The sequence below is a fragment of the Tupaia chinensis genome, unplaced genomic scaffold (assembly GCF_000334495.1).
Source record: "Tupaia chinensis unplaced genomic scaffold, TupChi_1.0 Scaffold000061_1, whole genome shotgun sequence".
Classification (NCBI taxonomy): domain Eukaryota; kingdom Metazoa; phylum Chordata; class Mammalia; order Scandentia; family Tupaiidae; genus Tupaia; species Tupaia belangeri.
The window spans coordinates 2,192,819-2,211,410 of NW_006159519.1; the positions used below are offsets into that span (position 1 = coordinate 2,192,819).

Consider the following 18,592-nt stretch of genomic DNA (forward strand, 5'->3'; position numbering starts at 1 on the left):
GCCGTGTGGATCAGGTGAGCACCTCCGTTCTATTCTGCACTGAGATCAGACGGTAGCCAAGGGGCACGCCCACAGCAGTCCTCCATGACTGCTGGACCCAAAGCTAGGAAGAGCTGGAAACTGCAGCCCCGTGGGTAGGCCAACAGCCCCGTGGGCAGGCTGCAGCCTTGTGGGAAGGCCAGCAACCCCGCGAGTAGGGCAGCAGTCCCGTGGGTAGGCCAGCAGCCCAGTGGGTAGGCCACAGACCCGTGGGCAGGCCGCAGCCTTGTGGGAAGGCCAGCAGCCCCGCGAGTAGGCCAGCAGTCCCGTGGGTAGGCCAGCAGAACCGTGGGCAGGCCACAGCCCCCAGGCAGGCAGGCCCAGCTTCCCAGTGCCCCAGTCTCTGTCTCCGGGTCACTGAAGGAACCGGCGAGTCAGCAGTGCACCCTCGCAGCCTCCTGCCAAGGGGCAGCTCTTTGCCAACTGCAAACCCAGTGGCCTTCGAACCACCGCCCACCAGCCCATGCTGCTGGCCATGCAATGCTCTAGGAGGCAGAGATCTTAGTTTTCCAGGAGATAAGGGCTGAGGCCGTCATGAGTTCAGACTGCCCAGGAACAGGACTATCCCAACACTTAGCACAGAAAGGCCTGGTGGGGCTTCACGGTATTACGAGGACAACACTATCTGGAGACCGAAGAGAAACCCAGCCAGCTCCCACGCCCAGCACTCACCAGCTTCCTCCCTTACACAACGCGTCGGGACCTTGGTTTCTGCCACACACAGAACGCACACGTCTCAACCTCCTGCCGTGCGGGGCCACCAGAGGGGACATCCCGTGGGTGGCGAGCACGCGAACCATCCTCATCACTACGGAAGCATGTGGCCCTCAGAGACCCGAGAAGGGCTTTCCCAGGGCCGCTCTTCATCACCCTTCCGGTCCAGGTAAGCGAGCCAGGGGCCGTCTCCCCGCCAGGGGATGGGAGGTAAAACCCGCGCTCGTTTTCCCGGCTAGATCACCGTCCTGGGTCCTCCGTGGGTCGGGGAGAGAGCAGCGACAGGAAAAGTCACCTTTTCTCAACTGCTTCCCAGATGGCGAAGGCAGGAGCACCGTACACCCCGCGACCCAGCACAACACGGGGCCCACTGTGGAGGAGTCCAACCTGGTGGGGCTCCAGGACCCGTCTGAGCCCCTTGACCTTTGAGCATCGCTTCCGGTCGGTTCAGTAAGTTGGCAAGGCCGCGACTGTACGCCCCCCGACCTTGGAACAAGCTTGGGTCATTTAGCATGTTGGCAAGGCCGCTTGCTATTTGCTCTGGAACTGTGATAGCCTTTCTAGGAAGTGGTCCCCCCTCTGACTCCCCGATATACTACTATAAAAGAATTACATAGCTCCCTCATACATCTTGAGTGTGTGGTAGGATTTCCCGAAAAGTCCCCCGACCGCTCCCCTTTACCCTGACCACTTACTGTTAATTACAATGCTTCATTGGGCACAATAAAGGGTGTGCTAAAGTTCTTCTTGATCTTTGGAAGGCCCTTCAAGACACATTTAATATAAATAACCTTTTTTACATACAATAGGACTAGGCCGAAGCTGACCCAGGACGCTCTCGTCCCATGGTAACTAATGTTCTAACAAAATACATAACAGTGGTGCCATAGGCTACACAAGTGTATCCACAACACCATAAACCCATTTTAAAGTTTTTCATTAACTTATTAGTCACTTCACCACCAGTTGAAAAGGCTGTATCCCCCATAAGAACTAATATCTATGCTTGAGATTTTCTTTCAGTAATCATAAGACAGCTGCTGCTGAACATCGGTTGATAGTTAACTCTGCTTGCTGGAATTGTTTCCTGAAACTGCACTGCTTGAAGTTACCAGGAACCTGCTTTCATCAATCAAACAATTGTTGAACTGTATTGATGATTAATAGACCTGCCCTTAATCAAACCCTGAATGGTTTCTATTGTTAAAACTTTATGCATTGATAATTAGTACACGTAGCCCCTCTCCCATTTACTTGCATGTATCACATTTTCAATAAAAAGGCACGATAATTCCTAACAGTTGTCACTCCTCAGAGAGCGATCTCTGGGAGTGTCCGGCTGAGGACGTGCATGAAAAGGCATGAGGCCTTAAGTCTTCCTTTCCTTCCAGCGTCGCATCCGTCGAGCCAACCCACTCCCGCCGAGGCTGGTCCCCGGCACCACCGCACGGGGCCAACCTGCCAGCAGAGCCTGGGGGGCACCGAGACCACTCTGCGTGGCTGAGCACTGCCGAGGGCAGAGCCAGGGTCGGCAAGTGACCTGACCGCATCTGGAAATCGCTCCAGATCCGTGTGGAAAGGAGGTGCTGACGGAGCCATCCGGAGACCAGGGAACGCTCAGCCCGCACGGCCTGCAGTGTCTCCCAGCTCCATGCATGGGTGAGCTTCTCTAGAGGAAATGTTAAAATAATTCCTAAAACGGAGGAAGATGAATCCCGCTGCTTTTCTGGAAGTAGGGAGGAGCTGAAAAAGGGCAAGAGAGGTTGCAACGAGCTTGGCACACAGGGACAGGTGTCTCAGGCTGAATGGAGGCCTTCCCAGTTTGGCCAGCACTCTGACGGGTACTGCAAGTATAAACCGACGAGAAAACATCCTGCTACTCAGATGAGACTGCAACAGGCCGCCAGGCCTCCAAGAGAGAGGGCTCAGTGTGAGGGCCGCATTGTGCGGAATTCAAGATGGCGGTGGTCCTGCTGACCGCCCCACTCCGTAACGCTCAGTGACAGCACCCACTCCTGTGCTTCGTCCCCTTTGGCGTTGTGCTTTTCTTTTCCTTTTTTTTTTGCAGAGGATTTTGTCTTAGGGCATGTGCGCTTGCTGGGGAGACAGAGACGGTGAGAGTGAAAGTAAGACATCACACCCCAGAGGGGATGGCCACGCCTCAATCCCTTCTCCCCCATTCTCCTCCCAGGATCTTGGGCATGCACACACATGCGCCTGACCTGAGTTTCAAGTCCCTGGGTCTAGGACTCGAACTGTGGTCAGCCACATGGGAATCCAGCCACACAGCTGCTATGCCATCTGCTGGCCCAGGCATCCTGGTTTTCGACCTCAGGAACAGTACAAAATGCCGCCGGGTTAGGGGACAGCTGGCCAGTCACAGGCAGGGGAGCTGAGGGGAGGCTGGAGGAACCCTGGTTGCTGGCTGAGAATAAACAGCCTGATAAGGAATGGCTGGGCCGGGGCCCGCTTACTCCACCCTCAGGGAGACAGAACGGGAGGGCCCTGGGCAAACACTCTCTACCAGGGTCTTCAAACAATTCATGGAAAATGCACATTACGGAAAAACACGCGTGGATTTCATACTTTAATTCCGTATTCCACGAGCTTTTACAAGTGCCCCCGTACCCCTACACAATCCTTCTGACCCCCTCAGTGCAGGTCTAACTCCAGGTGTGATGGGCCTCACCCTGAGCAAACCCAGTGGACACCAACAGCGTGTCCTCCAGTCGCCCGCTGGAGACAGCGTTGACTCCCACAGCTAAGGCTCAGTCCCACGGCCACCCCACTTCAGATGCCAACTGCGAGGCCCAGGCTGTGGCCTGTTTCTGACTGAGTGGCTGAAACCCGGGTTCCCACGACCCGCTCCTCAGGGTCGGCAATTGGCTAGGATGACTTACGAAACCAGGGGAACACTTACGTTTACGGGTCTGTGACGGAACTCAGGACAAGGCGGGCAGAAGAGAGGCACGGGGCAGGGGGCGTCCGTGCTGGGCCTCGGCCCTCGCATCCCCTCCTTTCCCAGAGGTGGATGGGTGGGGCCGGGAATGCCAACCTCTAATCACGGGTCCCATTGCCAGCCCCACCCTAAAGCTCTCTAAGGGCCACTTGCTGTCACCTGCTCACACAGGCTGGGGCTTAGGAGCTCTGTGACAAGAACCTGGGACGAGACAAAACACACCTTACATTACAGCACAGGCCAGTGTACAGCGGCACGCCTGGTAACGACACCCTGGGCTTCTCTAAGCTGTCACTTTCAAAAGCAGTTTCCGGGAACCAGCAGTTAGCGTAATGGCTATGTCGCTGGTCTCCCACGTAGTCGACCACGGTTCAAGTCCCGGACCCAGTGGCTTAGAACTCACACCGGGCGCGTGTGCGTGTGTGCCCAAGATCCCAAGAAGAGAATGGAGGAGAAGGGATTGCAGCGTGGCCATCCCTCCTGGGGGGTGATTTCTCACTTTCTCTCTGTCTGTCTCTGTCTGGCGAGTGCACACACCCTTTAGCAAACAAAACAAAACAAAAACTTGTGCCAGGGGTTACATGCATGCGAGAAAGGAGGAGGAGGGGCTGCAGTGTGGCCATGCCCCCTGGGGGGCAATTTCTCACTTTCTGTCTCTCTGGTGATCTGTGCCTTATAACAAAATCTAAATGTTCACCTGCCACGTGCTGCTTCTGCTCAGCTGAATGACGGACTGTCTGCAGACGAGACGGACCGTACCTTCCATCTTTACCCACTGACTTCTACACGCCTTTTTTAGATGCAGTGCCAATGCCAGATCTTGTATGAATGTGGCTCACCCGAGTCCATGAGTCGGAATGAACTTTTACTTATACACTCCTACTGAAGCACTGAAGCAGTTACATATGCACGGGGGAGCTCTGGTCTTTCCTGCTGCACTGCAGAGGCCCGGAAGGGCAGAAGCACAGGCTCTGATGTGCACCCCAGCAGTAGGAGAGCGGCCTGTGCTTAGTGGATGGTCAGTAAGTCAGTCAGGGCTGCTTTAATCCATCATCTCCCGATGCTTCTCTTCATCAAGATCACCGTTTAAAAAATAAATACTTTATTTTTTTTGGAGAGATTTTAGCTATAGGGTGTGTGCACTCGCCAGACAGAGAGATAGAAAGCGAGAAATCACCCCCCAGGGGGGATGGCCACGCTGCAATCCCTTCTCCTCCATTCTTCTCTCGGGATCTTGGGCACGCACAGACACGCGCCCAGCGTGAGTTTTAAGCCACTGGGTCCGGGACGTGAACCGCGGCTGACTACGTGGGAGTCCAGCGACATAGCCATTACACTAACTGCTGGTCCCAAAAATAAATCCATTTTTAAAAGAACAACAGACCTGAAATGATAAAACCTAAAACGACTTCCTATCGCTGTCCCAGACATGAGACATCCTCATCTCCTCCGGTCTGTCCTTGGCCTGCTCCAGGTTATGGCAGGGTCCCACTTCTCACCTGGGCAGCAAAGACATACGAACATGACCTCTCACCTCCTCACTGCAGCCGTGTAAGGGAGGCACCACTGCTCCCACACTACAGCTGGAGCAGCAGCCTGGAAAATGCGATGACTTGGGTCAAGTTTCAGAGCTGGTAAGGAACGCTGGATATTCAAGGTACATCTACCTGATCCCCACACTAAGGCCCATCCCACCACAACCATCCCTGGTCCCTGACTTCCCACCAACAAATCCCGCGCGCAAATGTAACATCAATCGGATTACAACTGGCCTGTCTTCTCGAGTCTAACCCACCAACTCTCCTCACATCGGGCAAGAGAACTTAGGTCACTCATTTTCACCTCTCTCTCAGATACAGGCTCTCTCCTCCCTCCTTTCCCTAATTATTCTCAACTCTGCCGAAAGCCCACTGCTCTGACTTCTGCTCCTCATTACCACCACGTAGAGGGTTCATGTGAAGCACAAACTGGGGGGGAGGGGTAAAAATGCTTTAAATGAATTGCTATGGGGGCAGTAGGTAGTGTGGTAGTTAAGGCACTGGACTTGTACATGGCCAACCATGGTTCGAGTCCCAGACCTAGCGTCTTGAAAATCACACTGGGCATGTGTGCATGCATACCCAGAATCCCAAGAAAATGGGAAAGAAAGAACTGCAACCTGGCCATTCCCACTGGGGGATAGTTTCTCATTTTTCCTCTGTCTTTCTCCAGCAAGCACACACACCCTATGGTAAAAGTCTTAAGATAAAATAAATAATAAATAATAAATAAGGGACGACACACTGGTCTGTGCAGCAAGCCCTCGATGACTCAGCACTAACAGCACTTGACTGAACTGAGCCGCCCAGAAGAGGGGAAAGATGGCACAAGTCCAGCACGTCCTCTCCACACACCCCGGGCAGGTAAGTGGTATCTTCTATCTCCTTTACACACGCAGATGAACTCATCGTGGGAAACTGACTGCTAAGCCAGGGCTCTGAGAGCTGCCAAAAATACAGCTATATGCAGCGCATGGACTATTAGACATCCCACTTTAATGATCTTTCTGAAGATTATCTAGTAAAATGGAAAAGTGACTGATCAAATGACAGAAGAAAACAGACAAAATTATACGCACACCAGAAACAGCCACGATGTGACTACACACTGCCAAAGACTGAAAGACTGAAAGGGTTAGAATCTGAGACAGAGGGCCGTGTTTACAATCCCCTAATCCTAGGCTGGTTAACCACCCCAGGACCTGGTGGCTTCCGGCACCACCATTACCCAGCTCACGATCTGCAGACCACACAGCTCTGGTCCCTTGGTGGCCGGAAGACTGGGGGCTGGAACTCCGGAGGGCTCACTCATGCTGTGTGCGGGTGATGCTGGTTGTCAGAGTCTTAAACAGGACCCAGCTCTCCCTCACCACATGGTGTTGGGTTCCAAGGACAGGCAGCACAAATCCTCACCTGATCTCACTTGTCACACAGTGTCATGGCCACCACATCCTGTGTGTCAGGAATAAGTCACCAAGTAGGTCCATGTGCGAGAGGAGAGGAGTCAGATTTCACCCTCTGACGGTGGACCTCAGAATCACCTGATCAGCTTTTAAAAAATGCCCACCTGGGGCCAGCAGTTGGCGCAGCAGTTAAGGCACAGGACTTCCACATGGCTGACTGCAATTCGAGTCCCAGACCTGACCGCTTGAAAATCACACTGGGCACATGTCAGTACGAACCTGAAATTTTAAGAGGAGAATGGAGCAGAAGGGATTTCAGAGTGGCCATCACCCTGGGGAGTGGCTTTTCACTTTCCCTCTCATTGTCACTCTCTGTCTCTCTCCTGCAAGCACATGCATGTGGCAGCCCACCCAGGGCCAGTCAGCAAAGTGGTGGTGCAGGCAGCTGGATCCCACATGGCTGACGGTGTGGCTGAGTCTCAGACCCAGCAGCCTGAAAAACATGCCAGGTGCAAGTGTGTGTGTAGCCAAAATCCCAAAAGGAGAAATGGAGGAGAAGGGATTGAGGCATAGCCATTCCCCAGGGGTGGGCGGGGAGGTCAGGGAGTGTTTCTCACTCATTTTTCTCTTTCTGGTGAGCACAAATACCGTCTAGCAAAAGTAAAAAAAGAAAATGCCCACACGGGTCAATTAACTCAGATTCTTGTGTCCCCAAGTATGCAGTTTTTAAAGATGCTTTCCAGGTGATTAAAATGTAAGAGAGGAACTCCAAAAAGTCTGTGGAAAAATGGAATGAAAATAAAGGTTTATTATGGTGCAAACAAAAAAAGTGGAATCTATGTAGAGTATTTTCATAAAACATTTTTTCGTGAGCTTTTGGAAAACGCTTCTCATAGTCAGGAGGGAGAGCCAAGAATTATTGTATTGTTGGGAAAGTATGACACCTTTTTGCATAGAAAAACATAGAAAAGTACATCACAACTTTTCTGACAACCAAATAAGGCAATCTTTTGAGCTTTCTCTAAAACTATGTGTATCACTCCAACCTAGGAAGGGGTGGAGGCCGAAAAAGGTAAACTAAAGGTCTCCGCCTGCTACAGACTTCGTTTACGGTCCCCTCAACTCACATGACAGGCCTGCTCCCCAGTGTGATGGGATCTGGAGGTGGGGACTTCGGGCCGTGACCAGATTACGCGGACAGCAATCCCACCCCTCGCAGATGGGACTGCTGCCTACCAAGGCATCCCAGGCAGCTCCAACATCCTTTCCACCTCAGAAGGCCATAGAAGTCAGATGTCTATGTACCAAGAAGTGGGTCTTCACCAGACACCGAGTGCCAGTGCCTCAACCTCGGGCTTCCAGTCTCTCAGATCTCTGTGAGAGAGATCTGCTGTTAAGCTCACCCAGGCTACGGTAGTTTGTTCTAGCAGCCCAACTGAGCTAACACACCCCTCTGTTAAAACACACGTGTACATGAACCCCTCGAGCACAGGATGTTTTTCAGATGTACACGTGGGTATGCAGGTAGAGACGTCCCAAGGTCTGAAGCCAATCTGGCCAACTCCGGCTTGTACTTGACGCCACCACTGAAGGAAGTAGCAGTTAGTTCTCACTGGCACTGGGGTCAACTCAGAGCAGTGACAGCGAAGGGCTCCAGAAACATCCTGTGTGGTTGGCTGGCTTGTATCAGTCCTTTCCTGCCCACCCCCTCCTCTAGCTTACAGCCAAGTTTTAACTATCCCTGAAGCTCAGCAAGACAGTTTGTGGCTCTCTTGAGTACGCGACACACCTCTAGGCAGTAAGAGGGGCATGTCTGGTGTCTGAAATTCTTAATCTTAAGGTCTCGAGCAGGTACGTGCTATACCCACACCGTTTCTCAATCACGGTGCCCCAAACTAGTGATTTTCAAAGACAGCCTGCAAACAGCCCTTGATGGCTCAAGACTCCATGACCCATAGATTGGTCTAACAGTACACAGTCAGCGAATTTTCCATTGCATAATTATAACTGGCACTTCAAGGCACAAGAATGTACATTAACAAAATATGTTCATGGAGCCAACAGGTGGAGGGGCTATACTTCCACAGGGCTGACCAGGGTTCGAGTCCTAGACCTCACGGCTTGCTTTCTCACATTCCTTTTCTCTCTCTCTCTTCAGTCAAATTAAAAAATAAGTAAAATAAAATTAAAAATTCTTTTTTAAAAGAAAGGTCATAGGGGCCAGCAGGTGGCATGGTGGTTAAGGTGCTTGGACTCCCACATGGTCGACCATGTTTAGTCTTCAATCTGATGTCTTGCTTTCTCACTTTCTCTCTCCCTCTGTCTCTCTCCCTGGTGAGCAAGTGTGTACTTGTACTTGACGCATCATAATAATGATGATAAATAAAATTAAATACTTATTAAAAATAAATAAGAAAAATACAGTCAATAAAATATTTTTTAGCTATGAACTTTGAAATATTTATGTTGGCAGGCATTTCCAAAATGAAGTAAGAAGTATATACATGGATCCTAGGCCTGTCCCATCCAAAGTCATGCAAGTTCAATTTTGGAGAGGGTTGGTTTTTTTTTGTTTTTTTTTTTTTTTTGGCGCTATAGGGCACATGCACTCGCCAGAAAGACAGACAGAGAGAGAGACAGAAAGTGAGAAATCACCCCCCGGGGGGATAGCCATGCCGCAATCCCTTCTCCTCCATTCTCCTCTCAGGATCTTGGGCACGCACACACGTGTGCCCTGTGTAGGTTTAAGCCACCAGGTCCAGGACTTGAACCACGGTCAGCTACATGAGAGTTCAGTGACACAGCCATCACACTAACTGATGGTCCCATACAAGTTAAATTTTAACTACTGTAAGAACCTAGGTTCCTAACTCTTCTTTCTGTTCTCAAAGGAACAATTTCCAGGCTGAGCGCGATGGCACAAGCAGTAGGGACACTGCTGCATGATGCTGGAAGGCCACATGGGAAGGTTCCAGGTTTGCCTTCCTGGTCTGCCTGCACTCCGGGTACAGCTGTGACCACGGCCAGCTGCTAGGTTAGGGAGGATCACAGCACAGGCCCTGGTCAAGGGTGCTGGCCTGTCTGTCATATGAAGGAAATAAACTTTAAATAAATGTTGGTTTCCATAGGCCCATGAATTAACCACTAGCTTATAAATTTGAGTGAAAGCCAGATACCACGCATTACTGTCTCCTACAAGTTTATCAGCTGTTCTACTAACTCCATCCTGGTGTGTCACCCACAGGGATCCTGGGTGCTGAAATACATGAAAATTACATTTTATACAGTACTTTTTGCACGATAATGTTTTGACTGCGACCTGTCACATGAGGTCAGGCGTGGAATTTCTCACTAGTGGCATCACAGAAAGTGTCAGATTTTGAACCATTTCAAATGAGGAAAGTGCACCCGGAGCTGGTGAATGCTACGACGCAGATGATCATCAGAAATGCGATGCTAAGTCAGAGGAGCCAGACGCAGGACGGACGTGCGTGAGTTACATGTGTGGTACCAGCACGGCAAATCCAGATGGAGCGTGGGCCTGAGGTTGGAGCGTGGGCCTGAGGTCGCCAGAAGCCAGGGGAGGGGTAGGAAGCAACTGCTTAATGGGTATGGGGTTTCCTTTTGGAGTGATGAAAGTGTTCTAGAACTAGAAAGAAGGGGTAGTTGTACAACATTGTGAATACAGTAAATGCCAAGGATTTGTTCACTTTAAAAATGGTTAATTTTGGGCCAGCAGTTAGCATAATGGCTATGTCGCTGGACTCCCACATAGTCGACCGTGGTTCGAGTCCTGGACCGGGTGGCTTAAAACTCACGCCAGGTGCGTGTGCATGCGTGCCCAAGATCCCGAGAAGAGAATGGAGGAGAAGGGATTGTGGCCTGACTATCCCCCCTGGGGGGTGATTTCTCGCTTTCTGTCTCTCTGTCTCTGTCTGGCGAGCGCACGCACCCTATAGTGAAAACCTCTCCAAAAAAATAAAAGGTTAATTTATATTCTGTCAGCTGTGCTTTAATTTTTTTTAAATGAGGAACAAGTCATGTTCTTTTTGGGATATTAAATACCAATACTGATAAAACCTAAGATTCAGTGAAATACGGGGCCAGTAAGGTGGCATGGTGGTTAAGTTGGCTGAGTCTCACGCGGGCAACTACGCAGTTTGAGTCCCTGACCCAGAGGCCTAAAAAACACATGGGCATGTGTGCAATTCTCTTTCCCCTCTTTCTCGCTTGGTGAGTGCACATGCCCTACAGCAAAAACGAAGATTCACTGACAAACCTAAAGATATTTCCCAATGCCATGTAACATTCTAATAGCTCACTTGATCTTACTGACTCTCATTCTTCAATGATAAAATGTAGATATTTACCCTGTCCACCACAGAATTACACAGAATCAAAAGAAAGTTTAAAAAGTGATTCTAAAAAGCCTTAACATAATATATGGACAAATAATGCTTGCTTTATTATTATGAATGCATTTTTACACATGGTCTCAGCTATGGAAAAGAATTCCTAAAGATTCAGCAACTACTGAAAACAGACTTTGCAACTACTGGGTTGTGGGAGTTTTTCTATGCAAAAATGCGTCGTGTTTTCCGACAACTCAGTAAATCACTGAACCTCTGGGTGGGTACTGAAAGTCGTCGCAGGATCAGTGTCCAGGAAAGGTCACCACTCACAGTCTTCCTTTACAATGTGACCAGCTCTGCTCCAACACGTCAGCAACTTATGATCCCTGTTCTCGATCATTAAGAAAGTAACGTGATTCAAATGGCCTTTTCTGTTCCTATCTTTTGTCTGAAATGCAACAACCTACTTAAAGTAAGTGCATGAAAGAGAGAAAAGTCTCTCCTGAGCTCATCAGTGAGGCCTGTCAGCAGAAGCTTCGGTGTCTGCTGTAGATGCAGAACCAGGGTCTGGTGGGGATCCTTCTTTCATTCTAAACTCTCTCTCTTTGAAATTTACACGCGAGGTATGGAGCCCTGAAATAGATCCCTTTGCTCAGCGGGAATCACACATGCAAGTGCCTTAGCTCAAGAAGAGTGACTGCTAAGGGCTTACAAAAGCACACACGTAGTCCTTCTTACTCAAAATGCCCCTTCCCGTTCTGCCAACTCTCTCACATCTAATAAAGAGGTAACAATCAGCCACAGGAGAACCCTCTTGGCGGACAGCACTTCCTCCCTTGGTAACACCCCAACTCACCGCGAAGATTTTTAGTAAAGTTTTCATGTAGAGCTTTCGGATACCAAAGGAGACTCCAAAAATGGCTGGGACTATGATGAAAACGAGAAGGAGAGTGAAGAGGACAGTCAGGGAGATGCCCAGGAGGTTGACAATCAGGCTATCAAAAGGCAGCAGCAGGAACATGGTGGGGGATCCAGGCAAGGCCAGCGCCCTTCTCTCCAAGAACAAACACGGCCTTCAGATGGTCCTTTCCGACAGCACCAGCCTGGGAAAGGAAGCAAGTGCCCAAAGGACAGCAAACGCCATTCCAGAGTTCACAGCAGCAGTGGCCTTCACGGAAGACTTGGAGTAGAATGAGAGTAGAACCGAGCCCTGGGAGGCAGCCCCCAGGCAGCGTCCCCCCAGGGAAGATGAGCTCTGGAGGCTGGCGAGGCAGCGGGTGTCGTCAGCACAGCATCTGAGTCCAGGCCAGGCTCCTGCGTAAAGTGAGCAGCGAGGGAGGGGTCTCTGCTCTGCTGTCCTCCCGCTGCTTCCTGAGCTTTGACTTGCTGCTCCTGCCCAAGAGCATTTAGTAGATAAATCTGTTCTGCAGATGTGCCGTTGCCAGAAGTACCAAGAAGAGTTCAACTTGGTGCCAGAAAAGTCCTGATAACTCCTGTGGAGGGGGTGATGCTGGCACTTTGCACGGAAAGCTTCTGAACTTGGGTATTTGGAAATTAAATAAGGGTTTTACTTAAAGCTCCTTCATAAGCTGCAAATCGTGTTCACTGTAGAGAGTTCGTATCCGGCCCCATTCTCCCTCTAGAGAGGCTCCAGGCGCTCACTGCTCCCCGGACCCTCCTACCTGGAGAGCCACAGTCTTCGCCAGCAGGACCCAGACGCCGGCACAGGGTGTCGCATGCTGCCCGCGGTGAGTGTAATTCCAGACGCATCTGGCATTGGCTTCTTCTGGAGAGTCTTTTCCCTAAGGCCCCCTTCTCAGCGGTGACCTGGGCTCCTGGCAAAAGCTTGCTTACATGCTGCCAAAGCTGGGGGTGAAAACAGAAACACCATCAGTCACACAAATCAAGAGGAGAACGTCAATATGCTTTGTGTGTTGGGGGTTGGGGGTGGCTGTCTGGGGCAAGCCAACCACCAGTGCCAGCCTCTCAAATCGTCAAGGTCAGAGGAACCAGGCACAGCCGCAGGTGGCAGGCATGATGTGGGAGGAAAACTCAGATGTTTACGTAGTTTTCAACTCCAGTGATATGATCTGGGATCACAGGAACGTTCTGAATAGAAAACCTATGTACTGTGGGCCACATTTCAAAATAGAAAAAGGGTATACACGAGGCTAAGTGAATCTTCCACCCACCTGTCCCCCAGCTCCCGAGTTCAATGCGACCGCATTACGAGCAAGCTCGTGTTCTCAAGACGGTCTGTGCTGACACGAGGAATGAGGAACTTGTGACAACCGTAACAATGATGCGGGCACGCGCACACTGCTGCCGGCCCGGCTTTTTACTGGCTTTTGGGTAAATGTCTCTTGGATTGTTCCGTCAGCACAGAGAGCTCCCTCACTTTTTGCAGGCACATAGTTTTCACCTCCAAGAATGTAAAGCGTTCATTAACTAGTCTCCTAAGGCTAGACACTGGTATTTCCACTCTCCTGTAGCTGTAAACGATGCTGTAAGGAATAACCATGTGCATGCATGATTCCGGACACGAAATGCACGTGGCAAATACACTTTCAGGATGAATCCCTAGAAACGGGAATTGTGGGGACAAGAAAATAGACACTCTTAGTTTTGAAAGATACAGTTCCATCTTCTTACATAGACGTTAAACCCCCCTCGCTGATCTCCCCACGCTGGCTATTCATTTATAATTTCTACTATCTCAAATATCTCATGAATTATCCCAACTTTATATTATGCATGCTAAATCATGTTATCAATATAAATCCTGAACTCGGGGGCAAGCTATCAACTCTCTGGCAAAACATTTTGGCTTTAGCCAATCACCTCTGGCTCTGTTCTATTACATTCGGAGCTCAGGAAACTGATAGATGAATGGGTGCTGGCTTCACCTTAAATTCCGCCCAATGCTTTACAGAGTGTACTTTACGTGTCTCTCTGGTTATCCCATCCCCGTCAGCACAGGCCAGGAAACTACGAGGCAGGCACAGCCCCTGTCCTAAACTGTTCCCACATTCCCACACATCTAGGGACCGAACGCTCAACAAGGACGTGCCATTTCCGTGACTCTGAGTCACAAGTACTAGTTCCCATTTCTGACCCATTTCGCCCCACCGTCAACTTCTCCTGAATGCTTTCAAGGTGACAGGCACTGAGCCTCGCTCAGTTCTCATAACGCCTGTGGCAGCTGTGGTCACTGTCACTGCCACTTAGGCTCAGAAGAGTAGACAAAGCCCAGGTCACACAGCTGCGCTCAGAGGTGGAGAGGAACAGTGAGTCCATCTCGCGTCGGGCTCTGAACCACCTCACCCCTTCCTGTCTCCCAAACTACCCTGAAATAAACGGGCACTTTCTTCGTGCCAGGCCTGCTAGAGAACTTCTTGTGAGTAAGAATACCCACGAGGCAAGTCCGGAGCCACGAGTCACAAGTTGGTGTTCTTCTCGGAATCCAAGGTACAGACCTGCCCGCTCACTTTCATAACTGTCCTGCCAGATCTCCAACTATGTTCCAAAGAGGCTCAGGGGCCCGAGTCACTGCATCCTTAAACCTGCTCCCAGCCAATGTCCAGGGCCACTCCTCTGTCCCATTTCTCCTGCCATGCCCCTGCCATGCCCTACCAACCCCGGGCCAGGGTCTCTTCGCAGAGAGGCTGCACGAACCCTCTGTCCCACTGGACAAGGAAACCGTGAGTTCCAAGGACCCAAGTTGACCAGGGCTAGGGTCACTCTGACCCTATCCCAGAGTTTAGGTCACTCTTCTTTGGGACACAATCAAGTGACAATTCCCAAGGTTCATCTGGGCTCAAGTTCCCAGAACGCTGAACACATGGAGCAACAGGCTACTTTCCTTGCCTCGCCCAGCGGTTGGCAAGCCACGGCCCACAAGCTGGCTCTGGCCCTGGCCTGTTTTCATAAGGTTCACGAGCTAGGAATGGTCTACCACTTGCAAAGAAATGTAAGAAACAGAGAATAAGCAACGGACCATCGCCTGCAAGGCCTAGCATGTTTCTGTAGTCCTGCCAGAAAGAGCCGCAGACCCAGGCCCCAGCTGAGCCTTTGTCCCCACAGAGGTGGTGACCTCTCCCCTGCTTGTCCCGCTGCCCCGCCTTGAGCTTCTGTTTGTGAGGGCCAGCCTCCAGAACAGGGAACAGTAAACTAGCCAAACGACTTCTCTGGCCAACACCAAACAATCCTCACACAAATTCTTAGAAGTGGAGGAAACAGCGCACAAACTGTGGTCATCGAATACCTTTCCTACCTCTGGCTGGACAAGCAGGGCAGTCATTAAAACCCAAGGTTCCTGGTGTGCTACGGCCCCCTTAACCATACGGACTTTGAGGTCTGGAAGTTCAAAACTGCTCTCATCAAAACTGAATCCGACCCCGATTTCTAGGTAACTGCTCAGTTAGGAGAGGATATTGCTTAGCCTCAAGTAAATACAATCATGACCCCAAGAGCATGAGGTAGGGGAAGCCATTAATTCAAAGGAATATGTACTCATCCCATTAACCTCCAGGTTAATTCCAGACAAACTCACTGAGAAGCATTTGGATCAAAGCTCCCCCAACCACCCAGATGTTCCAGAGAAAATCTGAAGAGCCAACTGTCATAGTTCTGAGTGTTAGGAGAGGCTGGTTTCATCCTAGGGAGGTGACAGAACCCACTGCTAAACTCGTCAACTCCCGACTGGCAAATCGAGACCTGGGGGCTCCCAAATGGCCTCTGTTCTTGAAGTGACCCGTTCACTCATTCACCAACAGTTCCCCGGGACACAGTATGTGCCAGTCACCATGTTAGGTGTTAGATATTAGCAGTGAGCAAATTTGCCCTGAGACAAGCATCAAATAAATAAGCATACGTGGTCGTGACTTTTACATGGTCATGATTTCAAACTGCGATGACTAGTAGCTAGGAAAAGAACAAAGTCCTGGAAAAGGAAATTACAGAGCAAACTCAATTTAACTCAGGGCCTCAAGGTTGGCCTGGAGCCTAGTAGTTGAGGGAGCTGGTCCCACATGGCCAACTGGAATTTGCATGCTGGCCTTGGTAGCTTAAAAAACGCACCAGATGGGTGTGCAAGCATGCTCAAAATTCTGACAGGATGGAAAAATGAGGCAAGGGGAACCAGCAGTTAGCGTAATGGCTATGTCGCTGGACTCCCACGTAGTCGACCGCGGTTCGCGTCCTGGACCCGGTGGCTTAAAACTCACGCCGGGCGCGTGTGCGTGCGTGCCCAAGATCCCGAGAGGAGAATGGAGAAGGGACTGCGGCGTGACCATCCCCCCTGGGGGGTGATTTCTCACTTTCTGTCTCTATGTCTCTGTCTGTCTGGGAGCACACGCGACCTACAGTGAAAAAACCTCTCCAAAAGAAAAAAAAAAAAAAAAGAAAAAGAAAAAGAAAAATGGAGCAAGGATTGTAGTGTGACCATGGCTCACCGGGGTGGGGGGCGGAGTTCTCCCTCTCTCTGGCTAGCACGCAGGCCCTCTGGGAAAAAATATGTTTGGGCGTCTACACCAATTCTAATACCAACTAAGTATTCGCCAGGGAGGATCGTCACTCCTAACTGCAGACTCGTCAGTTCTGGCAGCTCCCTGTGATACATCCTGATTTGGGAGACCGAGACTGCCAGACTATTCGAGAGACACCACACACAAACTCAAAAGGTGAAAGGAATGCCATTTTATTAAAATTAATGCTTAGGGGACCAGCCATGTGGTGTGGTGGTTAAGGCTCTGGACTCCCACATCATTTGACTATGGTTCGAGTCCTGAACCTGGAGGCCTACCGTCTTACTCTCTCTCCCCCTTTCTCCCTTTGTTGCTCTCTCTCTCTAGTCAAATTAAAATATAATAACAACAAATAAAATGAAACAAATAGTTCTTTAAAAAATAAAATAAATGCTTAGACCACATAGTGATAAATGCACTTCTGAAACACACCAAGCACACCATCTGTTACATATCAGATCTTAATCAATGGTGCATACTATCGTTTCAGAGTCAGAAGAAATCCAAAGTACTGTCTTCCATTCTAGGTACTAAACTTTCAGAAAGTCTAAAGAAGCATTTTAACATATGAGACAAAACCCACAAGCCAAAAAGTACTCCACACCCAGCAAGCAGTAGCTGTTCAATAAAAGGATAGCTATAAGATAGAAATTCAAATGAAAGCTGCAGGTGAGATGGAAAATAATCCATAAATAGATAAACCACTGCACTGGTAAGAGTGAGGAAAAAACCTCCAAATACTGCAACAGGGATGTAAAATGGTACCTCTATAAAGAATAATGGAGGGACCAGCAGTGGGCATAATGGCTATGTCACTGGACTCCCATGTGGTTGACCGCAGTTTGAGTCCTGGACCCGGTGGCTTAAAGTCACGCTGGGGCATGTGCGTGTGTGCCCAAGATCCCGAGAGGAGAATGGAGGAGAAGGGATTGAGGTGTGGCCATCCTCCCTAGGGGGTGATTTCTTGCTTTCTGTCTCTCTGTCTCTCTCTGTCTTTCTGGTGAGCGTACACACCCTACTTTTTTGGGGAGGGGACACCCCCTTAAAAAAAAAAAAAAAAAAAAAAAAAAAAGAATAATGGAGCTTACAGGTGAATCAGAGTAATTCTCCCCAGGGATTGTTTTTGACACCTTTGGGGAACACCTGGCAATGTGTGCAGATATTTTTGGTTGTCACAACTAGATGCTACTGACATCTAGCCAGATAGGGCAGGGCCCTGGGTAGCCCTCGTGACAAAGAATGACCCAGCCCAAATGTCAGTAGCGTCAGGAGTCCTGAGCTGGGAAACAATGTTAAGTATGTGCAGAGTGGTACTATGTGCTGGGTTGACTGCCACAGGCTTAGATTATTTTTTTAAAAAAAGTCAGTAGAGGCCAGGGCAGAATGCTACTCATCTGTTTAAAAAAAAGAACATCTGGGAACAGCAGATGGCATAATGTTTGTGTGGCTGAACTCCTATGCAGGCAATCAAGTTCGAGTCCCAGACCTGGCAGCTTAAAACTCACACCAGGTTGCGTGTGCATGCATGTCCAAAATCCCAAGGAGAATGGAGGAGAGGGGACTGTGGCCTGGCCATCCCCCCGGAGGTGATTTTCTGCTTTCTGTCTCTCTCTGGTGAGTGTATGTGCCCTACAGCAAAAATCTCTCTAAAAAATAGAAACATCTACACATACACTGACAGGAAGCAATCTAACTATTCAACAGATACAGAACAATATCCACAATTCAAGAGGACTTCAAAAAGATCTTGAAGAAATGGAATTAAAGTAAGAGTTTGTTTTGGTACAAAAAGACTCTGAAATCCACGCATAGTTTTTTGTTTTTGTTTTTTATAATACGTATTTTCCTCGAACATGTTTTTGAAGTCTGTTTACTCATTTCTTCCACGAGGACATGTGAGAGTGAGTTAGAGTGAGGGAAACAGATGGCACTGCCAACAGGGTCTTGATGCCATGACCTACGCCCACTCAGTCTCAGCTCAGCTACACAGGACATCTCTGGCCTTGAACCTTGAACCTTCAACCTTCTCATGTGGGATTAAGTCATTTGTGCCACCACCTGG

The 18,592-nt window shown here is 49.8% G+C and overlaps 1 protein-coding gene across 1 annotated transcript in view; it reads right to left on the minus strand.

Moving 5' to 3' along the window:
* The window catches only part of GPAT4 (glycerol-3-phosphate acyltransferase 4), a 25,891-nt gene extending 12,326 nt beyond the window's left edge, over window positions 1-13,565 (minus strand). The window contains exons 1-2 of the mRNA XM_006141674.2: window positions 13,198-13,565; window positions 11,862-12,871 (exon numbers count right to left, since the gene is read on the minus strand). Coding sequence (XP_006141736.1) covers window positions 11,862-12,026 — 165 coding nt within the window. The 5' untranslated portion in view covers window positions 12,027-12,871; window positions 13,198-13,565. The remainder of the gene's footprint in view (window positions 1-11,861; window positions 12,872-13,197) is intronic.
* Window positions 13,566-18,592: the final 5,027 nt, after the last annotated feature.